The following is a 9,948-nucleotide window of genomic DNA, read 5'->3' as shown; positions in this document are numbered from 1 at the left end:
CTCTAAAGCAGCATTCATGCAATCCCCCACTACTATTATGTGATCAGTGCCTAAGAGAAAATTCACTCACTATTTCTGAGGCTTGTGATTTATTTTATTTTATTTTTTTCACTGGGAAGCAGCTTTTAATTATTTCCTCAAAATAATCCAGAGTCATAAAATAAGAAGCGCTTACAAAATTTCCCTGTCACTTTGAACATTTTTCTTTTGGAGACAGTGTCTCACGTAGCCTGAGGTGGCCTTGAACTTCTGTTTAGCCAAGATGACCTTGAATATATTATTCTCCTGCGCCCACGCTGGATCACTGGTGTTATAGATGTGCACTTACCACATTTGGTTTATGAAGTGTTGAGGGATTGAACCTAGGGCTTCCTAAATGTTGGAGGTTCTTTACCAACTGAGTTATGTTTGAAAGACTTTTAGGTCCAAGTATCTTTTGATCTACACTTACTATATTGCCATGTTTTGCTCATCAACTGTGTTGGGCTGTTTTTAGCTACTAAGACTGATATTACTATTACAACCTTCATCAGAGATTCTGTATTTGAAAAACACGTGTCTTTGGAAGTGAATAAAAGAGATCCAATAAAGATGTGGGTCACCTGTGTTCTTGACCATGGTCATTGTGTTTTAATCCTCCTTAGGATCCCTGAGAAACATCATCTGTGTATTGAGATTAGACTCTACTGAACTCACAGTAAATGAGAGGCTAAAACATTACTGTGGTCATTCTCTCAAACCTTGTGATTTATTAACAACAGCATGGCTGTTAAGAATTGCCATACTAACCATAAGGCACGACCTACTAAACTATGGAAATACTGGGGAATGGCTATTGCCTTACCTCCTTTCTTAAGTGTTCTTTGGACATAGTGGCTTCATTCGTATGCCTTAGTGGTGCCATCTGGAGGCCTGAGCTCTTCCAGCCTTGCTCCTTAGCCTGGCAGTGGCATATCGACCCCTCCCCAGCCTGCCAAACTTTCAAAAGCCCCAACTTCCAGTTGAAGCACAGTGTTAGCTGCTCTCCCCACAGTCCACCGTGTCTCCCCGGCTCCCCTCTGCTCCATTTCTTCTTCTCTGTGTGCACCTCTTCCATACATATTTCCTTCACTCCCACGCTCACAAGCCGCCACCCCCATTCTCAGTTGGTATGCCGTAGGTCTTCTCTCTGGATGCTTCCCAGCTTTCGTTTGGTATTCAAAAGAACAAATGCTCTACCATTTTAGTTCCAACCCTGCATTTTGTTTGGTTTATTTACTTTTTTCATTTTTGAGATTTTAATTTAATTAGAGCATTTCTCCCTCCCCTTTTCTCGCTCTACATTCTCCTATGTACCATTCCCTGCTATCTTTCAAATTCATGACCTCTTTTTTCCCCCACTAATTTTTATTGCATGCACTATATATGTACATATGCATCTAACACATTCAGTCAATGTAATGCTACTTGTATGTGTATTTTCATCACTTACTGTTTAACACTGGATAAGCAATTGGTGTACTTTTCTCTGGGGAAGACCATTTCTCCCATTCTCAGCATTCTTCAGCTACCTATAGTTTGTTTGATTGTGTGTGTGTGTTTGTGTTTAGGACTGAAGCCTCTTGATTCTGTCTCTGTCCACTATTGGCGGCATGCCAATCAGCGTCACTATGGGTGTAGCTTCTGATGTTGCTGGGAGACACAATCTCACAGCAAACTCCATCATCTGCTGGATCTGACAATCTTTCCATTCCTTCTTCCACAATTTTCCCCATTTATTTACTTTTGGTGCCAAAGATGGGCTCTTCATTATACAGATAATCCATAGAAACTTTAAAATTGTACATTAGCTGTGTTTGGTATAAATAAATACTGTGCATTCATTGAAATAGAGCCAAGTTGCTGTCATATTATCCTGGTTGTCATTTACCTTATATTTATTTAAATATACAATATTCCTCACATAAGGACACAATACCTTTTGATCATAATGTTTCTGGTCTGTTACTCTGTTTAAGGGTGGAAGGAGGTATTCTTTAAGACTAGACACACGGACATGCTATTTTTTCCATTGACTTTCTATTCTGTAGCCTCTCCTAACCCTCACTTTAGCTTTCCCTTGGGTTCCTGAAGTGGCCAGTGAACTGCATTCCCTTGGGGTAATGGAGTGTGTATCTAATAGTCAGAACTTTTGCTACCGTTTTAGGATGCCAAAGCATTCTCCCTCTTTGAGGAATATATGCTTATACAATTTCAATGCAGTCTTTATGCATCTACCTCATCTCATTAGAGGGCATTGTTCCATGTCATGCTTCTTTATTTTTATACCAATAACTATCTATCTTACAATATCTACACATGGCAACTTGTTAGGAATGAGAGGCCTAAACAGGGAGCGGCAGTATTCTTGAGCTTCTGTCTTTGAAAGAAAATAAGAATTACGGTAGCAATGTTAACAGAGTATGCTCATGGGCTTTCGAAATTCTGCTTGAAAAAAATGAACTCATGACATCCCACACTTCTTGTACTTAATAAAACATCTGCTACCGTATTTTGTTCTCGGTTTCTTTCTGAATATGTAAGTCTACTACTTAGGAAACATTCCCCTGACTGAAAGTAAAACCAGAGAGGCAGGAGATTCATGTATTACCTTTTCATCTCTTGGTTTGAAGTTGCACAAAGGCAAAATATTCTATTTCCAGACTGGGGTATACAGTTAAACACAAACGGTTTTCCCAAGCTGCTGTCAACGTCAATTTCTGCTCCTTCTAATTTTATTATGTCTAGAGGTGGCCACTTCTCTTCATCCTGCAATTGATAAAAACGATGTTCAGTTAGTAGAGAAAATGAAAAAGAAAAGGAAGAAAATGAGTATTTTTAATTGATAATTTTTTTTCCAGAAAAAGAAAATAAAGTAAAACACACTTTGTAGATTATATAATCTTTAGTATATAACACAATATACCAAACTATCTGTAATTCTTAAATACACTTTGAATAGCTGTTATGAAGATGAACTTTATTTATGCCCATTTGGGAAAGTATTATTAATGTCAGCTTTCCTGTCACCAAAAAGGACATCAAAAGAAACCTGTATCACAAACTATACATTATAATGATGTGACATCTAGAGTTGGCACCTACACCATTCTTACTGTGTGTCAGGTCCCCTTCTAAACCATTTCCATCAACTGATCGGCCTGACAAAAGCTCATGAGATAACTAGGTCTGTCATCTCCATGTAATAGACCAGAGACAGCAACTCAAAAGGACCACAGAACAGTTTCCTGTAAAAAAAAAAAAACACTTTCACGCACAATGATATTCATGTAAAACTAAAATAATTTTATGGGTAAATAGTCTTTATTTTCATTGATTTTTTTTAGCTATTTCTTAAAATTCCCTCTTCATTAACATATCTGTTTTTACCACCCCTGCATTAAGATATAACTTACTTACTTATCATAAAATCACTCACTGTGCAGCTCCATATCATTGATGCTTAGGAAGTTTATAGAGTTAAGACAATACCATTGTAATCTAGTTTGGAAATTGCTACCCCCTTCCCAAATTACAGATGAATAGACATGTTGTGTGTTCTTATGCATTTGGAATTCTTGGATATTTAATATAAGTGGAATCATATAACTTGTGGGTTGTTTTTTTTTTACTTAGTGTGATTTTTTTAAAACTTTTAAGTTGCAGGAATTAGCACTTCATTCTTTTTTTTTTAAGACAGTGATATTCTATTGTAGAAGATGTGACAGTCTGTTTTCCTTTGTATAAACTGACAGATTTTTTTCCTGTGGCTATTTTGAGTAACACCTCTGTGAATATTTGTGCACATGTCTTTGGCACATAAGTGAATGGATGTAAGGATATTTTTCAAATACAAGTAGTATCTCAAAACTTTTATGGAGTTTTCGTAAACTATATCACTGTTTTAGAGAAAGACTATTAGATCAAATGGCATGCTTCATTATTACACAGATGACATAGAAATATAACACGATCCCTGCTGTCTTCCATCAGCATCTTTCCGTACCACATCTATGTCTGGCTTCTTGGACCACTGGGATACAAGGGACTATTGGTTTTTGGAATCAATGATGAATGCTTGGGTTATTGAAATTTTTTGCTACTTAGTTGTATTTTCAGGAGCATCTTAAAGGTGAATCAGAAATAGAAATGGAATCTAATGACCTTATTCTATTGGTGAGCAACTGATATGTTCACTGAAAGTAATACCCACAGAGTCTGTCTGGAGAGGGCCTACTAAACAGACTAGGTGATGTTGTCCTTAAGTGTCAGTAAGATGTGGTCACTCAGGGAATTCAGGGTCTTTCCACATCCTTTGATGTAGGAGAATTTAAAAGAGTTTGCTCATGGCAAACTCTACAACTAGGAATAGGTCCTTTAGTTATTTAAGAGGTTATTTTCTATTTGCTCAAGTTACGTGTGTATGAGAAAAATGAACAACAACTTAGTGGACTAGGCTTAAAAACCAGGAATACTTTCTCTTACAGGCTCTGCACCATGGCCAAGATGACATTTTTTTCTAATCCCAGCTGCTACCTCTCATCCCCTGCTGATGAACCTGCTTTGTCCTTGGTAGCAACTGCAGTGAAACTTTGGTCACGGGACATTGCAGTAGGTGTGGGATCTCTTGCAGCTGTGCTTTCTCGGCTTCTTCTTTTATCTCCATGTCACTGGTACAAGAACCTTTAAACCCCTCTTGGTGAGATCCAGATGTTGAAGAAGAGATTCCATTTGCTCTAACCCTAATACTGCCTGCACTGTGGTGCCAGGCTCATCAATCACATGTTTTCTAGAGATAAAGGACAATTAAACCTGGCTTCAATTTTACTGTCATGCCTTAAAAACAAACAAAAAAAAAACTACTTCCTTGAGCCAAACCCAGTCTTTTTTCTTGGCAAAATATTAAATTGCCTCTATCTGATTCCTTCCCTAACACGCCTCCAAAAGTCTTAGCTGTGATGGAACAATGAAAATTTCTTCAAGGCTGCATTCCCCACAACTTTATATTCTTTTGTCCAAGGCACAGAAATCCTCTGGCACTGCTTTCTATTCCTGAGCCAGTTCATAGGTTCAGCTGCTGTCTGTGTGAAGGATTGATTAAAATAGCATGGATGCTGAGGGGATTTAACTAGGAATTGTTTAGCGATGTCCAGAAGCTATAGACTGAGAATAAAGGAACTCAGGCTGTTTGTACCAGAAGACCTTGGGTACTGTTGGGCTTGTCTATCTTGGAAATTATATTTTTTACAGAATGAATTCCAAAGGTCAGAGTGTTCAGACCTGGGAAACATCAAGAGATAATGATGACAAAAACCCAACCTGGAGTGAATGTGCTTCTGAAATAGATTGTCTTTATGGAGAAGAATAAAGACAAGACAAAGGCATTTGTGTTTTTGAGGATTTCTGCTAAAATAAAACTACCTGCAGATGCCTTTGAATTTCTGTTTTGGTCAAAATTTTGGTTTTACTATGATAGAAATTTGTTGTTGACACATCTAGTCTTTGAAAAGAAAAAAAATAAAATGGGGACACTGGGTGTATGTTTCATTTTATCTGGGCGTACAACCCTGAAAATTCACTTTTTCAGGAGGCAAGGAAAAGCATGAGAAAGAGATCATTCTGAGTGAAGAAAAACAGAGTCAAGACAAATATAGACAGAAAGAAAGACTGTCTTAAAGGGTAGCAACTCAGTAAAGGTGAATACATGTCAGAGCTGAGAAGCAATGAAATTGGAGGGTTGGAATAAAATTGTGGAATTTTGTTAATGACACTGGGCACCCTTTATCTCTAGGTGGCTGTTTGAAACAACTTCACCCTTCCTGCCACTAAAAGCATCATTCCTTGATGGTCATGAGAAGATGCTTATGACTGACCATGTCCTAGGATCGGGGGAGAAGTCAAAGACATGGGTAAGAAGGAAGGAGGGAAAGGGAGGGCTTTCATTGCTGTGCCTTTTGCTATCTCTGTATTGTGGAGAAATAGAAGCCATGACTCTTGAGGGACTACAAGCCCCTCCCTAGATTATTTGAGATTACTTGTGTACGCATTTATTTATTTGTTGTTTGTTTGTGTTTCATTTTTCTCCCCCAGGCAGGCAGGGCAGGATGCGAATGACAGAAAACAGAAAGTCAAATGAACATGAAAATCACACACTTGTTTACGTGTAATAATAGTTTCTCAGCTAATGCTTCATGATTTTTGACCTTCCCTTTTACTTTGGTTAAAAAACAATGAGATGGAGGCAATTTCACTGCAACCATTCACGTTTTAAAGCAGAAGCACACTCGTAAGGTATTTCATCTTTCCAGGGAGCTATGGCTCTTTTCCTGTTTTTATAAAAATCCCTGGCTGCAGATGTGACATCAACAGAGGTAACTGGCTGCCAACTGAGAATTTTGTGCTTTCTTTGTCAGTTTGCCTGAAGTGGGGAATCAGGTTTGCAGTGTGATAAATACAGGCTGACTGCACCATGTTGTTTCCTGGCAGCAGCCAGATTCCAGGCTCCAGGAGGCCCTGGGAGCCCTTGCAGCTAAAGGAGTTTGTCGTCATGGGAGTTCTTGCAGCTAAAGGAGCTTGTTGTCGTTGGGCAAATCCTGATGCTATGCCCAGACAAACAGGTTTCTTCTTGAAAGTTAGCCAAGAGGAAGGTTGCCAACAGTATTTGAGTTTGGACTACCCAACTCTACAGCTTTGAAGAGAAATTTATGTTCTCAATTGAATGGCCTAGTTGTTACATTTTCCTTGGCTCCCAAATGACTCCTAAAAGTATACCCACTACCATGCAATACTTATCGTTACAAAAGGAGACTAAAGGATGGGAATGGTGGCATATGCATTGAATCGCAGTACTTGCGCAATAAACAAAAGATTATTATGAGATTGAGGCCTGTCTAAACTACATAGGGAGTAGAAGGAAAACCAAAGGTGTATAGCAAGACCTTGTCTCCACACTCACACTGTTAAAAATTAAAAAGCTGTGAAGTAGTGAAACTGAATTAACAGCCTGGAAGTCTTGGGTCAAACAAAGGCATTTTGTACCATATGCTCTTTGATGAAATGCTTGTTTTAAAGTGCCCTGTCTAAATGCACGATAGGACTCACATATTCTCCCAGGATATTTTCCAAGGACGCCAGTGGACATGTGAAACAGAGAGTGCTTGATGCTGGTTATAAATATTTTTCTTCATGCCTTGCAATGTTGCCATATAACACAAGACTTAGTTGATCCTTCAGGGTTTTGTGCCACACATTCGCATCAATACGTCTACACATTATGAACATAATTAACTAAAGTAATAAGAACAAAAACCACGTCACCATGACAGGGAATCTGATAATCGAAATGGCTACTAGGTGACTAATAGCAGGGTAGTCTATAGAGTGTAGTACTTTACAAATATCATGCTTTATGTCCAGAGAGGGATGCAGTGGGATGAGATACATTGTATTGCTCAGAAAGGCTTGCAATGAGATGGATTATTTGTTTCTGGACTTTTTCCTTTATGGTTTTTGAAACAAAGTTGACCATAGGTTATGGAAACACTGAAACCTCAGAAAGTAAAATCATAGGTAAAAAGGGACTACCATGGTATTTATTTTTTTGGTGGATGGACTCTACAGTGGTGCTTGAATACTCCTTATACTACTCAGTGGGTCAATTAGTGATTTGCTATTGACTTCATAATCACCCCGTGCCCACTTTCTTTTCTGCAAAGTCAAACTATTAATATTATTGCTATTATTATTTTTTTTGGTTTTTCAAGACAGGGTTTCTCTGTAGATTTGGAGCCTGTCCTGGAACTAGCTCATATAGACCAGGCTGGTCTTGAACTCACAGAGATCTGCCTACTTCTGCCTCCCAAGTGCTGGGATTAAAGGTATGTGCCACCACCTTCAGGCTAAAATAGAATTATTTTAAGAGTTAACTATATGTAAGGTGTTTAAGACAATGTATGACTATTTATAAATGGCATATAAATGTTTGGGCTAGGAAGTTCCTGCCACCCCCTGATAAAGGCTAACTCCATGACAGAGAACCAGGCTTTGTTATTGCTGAATTGCCTAGAGAGGTAACTACTGAATCTTTGTCAAGCCTGCCTTTCCCATGCCTAGAGTAACAACCTGAGCATCGGTGAGTTGTGCTGATATTTTGTTTGCACTCTAACAAATAAATCTTACCTGAAGATCAGAGTGCAGAGTTAAGCCACTAGTTAGCCATAGGAGCCAGGCAAGTGGTGGCACACACCTTTAATCCCAGCACTCAGGAGGCAGAGGTAGACAGATCTCTATGAGTTCAAGAACATCCTGGGCTACAGGAGATGGATCTAGTCTAAAAGAGAAACAGTGCCAGGTGGTGGCGGCTCCCACCTTTAATCCCAGTACTTGGGAGTCACATGACTTTAATACCAACACTAGGGAGGTGGAGCCCGGAGAGGATATGGCTGGGTTGAGAGAGAAGTGTAAGGTGGGAGAAACTGAGCAAGGTGTCATCAAGCAGACCACCAACACCTGGATTCACCCCCAGAAAAAGAAGCCACTGTCCTCAGGGTCCTGTCCATTAGGTGGGCACCTGGTAAGCTGGTATGGGTGGAGAAATGGCCATTAACAGAACTTAAACTTAAGATACTCAAGGAAATCACCAGAAATCTGCTTAAGAAAGGACAGATAGGGCCCCCTGTGAGCCCCTGGAACAGCCCTGAGGGCCACTCCCAGAGTGTACTCTCTAGTTGAACAAATAGCTGATATGCTCAAGTTCTTGACATTTATACCAGTGTCTCGGCTCATCCAGCAGTTAATGTTGACTCTTCTGCCTTTCAAAGTGTGGGCTAATATTCATCACCAAAATAGGCTCTACCACTCCATCCCAGAGATCTAGACACAGAAGTCAATCAGTTATGAATAAGGACTGAGTGTTTCTTGTTGGCCTTCTGGTACTTTAATATGGCAATCCTTTTGAGTCTTGTGGATGTTCAGAAGAGCCTAAAAATGCTGTTTCCTACTCTGTAGACCTTGAGACTTTCTCTAATTGTAAGTGAAGCTAGTCCAGGGCTTTCCTTGGATAAAAATGACATGGTCAGGATTCCCAGACAATTCAGATGGGGTGCTAGTCCAGATTTGTGCTCTGTATGCTCTTCTATGATCTGCGAAGGTGGACATTTGAGAATCTATTTTTTTCTTCCCTAAGAGTTACTCAAAACACTGGACCCCTAAAGAAGATGGCTTCACCAACTACCCAATCAAATAGAATACCACCATCTCTCTTATGTCACACTGGACTTCCTCCTGTTCCCAAGTACCAGTTATGACTTAACTAAGCACTAAGAGTTCTAATGGCTGTCATGATGCAGGCCTCATGTTCTCTGGACTTCACTGCAGCAACAGTAACCTGATACCCTGCATACTACTGACATGCAGCATACCTGCTTCACAATCTAGGTTCACCTGAGCACTGTTATTTTGCTTTTTGTTGTGGTTTTGTTTCCCCAGAGACTGTTGATCTGTTCTGACTGGGCACTCCAACATCCAGTGAGCCCTAGCAAACTTTTTCAATGACTTCTGAATTCTTCCCTCCCAATACGTCCTTTTTGAGCCTCTTTCTTCTGTCTTAAGATAGCTTTAAGGGTTCCCTATTTAATCTATAATTACAATCCCTCTTTCATATTCTTAGGCAATAATTCTTTGTATTATATTTCTTGTTTGTGTTACATTTCATTTTTTTCGTTATGTTTGTAATAATTGTTTGGTCAAACAATTCCATGTGTTCTAAGGAAGGTGATCTTTCAGCCATGATTAATATTTGAATGAAGAGAATTTGAGTTAAACATTGAAGGCTTCATAATTTGAATGGGCTTCATCCAGTTGTCTGAAGGACTCAAAAAGAAATATTGACATTCTACAATGAAGAAATTGGTCTTTTCATCCTCCCTCCCT

The 9,948-nt window shown here is 39.2% G+C and overlaps 1 protein-coding gene across 1 annotated transcript in view; it reads right to left on the bottom strand.

The window, feature by feature from the left end:
• LOC102001939 overlaps positions 1-9,948 on the bottom strand; it is a 105,659-nt gene that overhangs the window by 17,888 nt on the left and 77,823 nt on the right. The window contains exon 8 of the mRNA XM_005361396.1: positions 2,630-2,787. Coding sequence (XP_005361453.1) covers positions 2,630-2,787 — 158 coding nt within the window. The remainder of the gene's footprint in view (positions 1-2,629; positions 2,788-9,948) is intronic.

The sequence above is a fragment of the Microtus ochrogaster genome, linkage group LG4 (genome assembly GCF_000317375.1).
Source record: "Microtus ochrogaster isolate Prairie Vole_2 linkage group LG4, MicOch1.0, whole genome shotgun sequence".
NCBI lineage: Eukaryota > Metazoa > Chordata > Mammalia > Rodentia > Cricetidae > Microtus > Microtus ochrogaster.
This window is presented reverse-complemented; position numbering and strand designations above follow the sequence as displayed.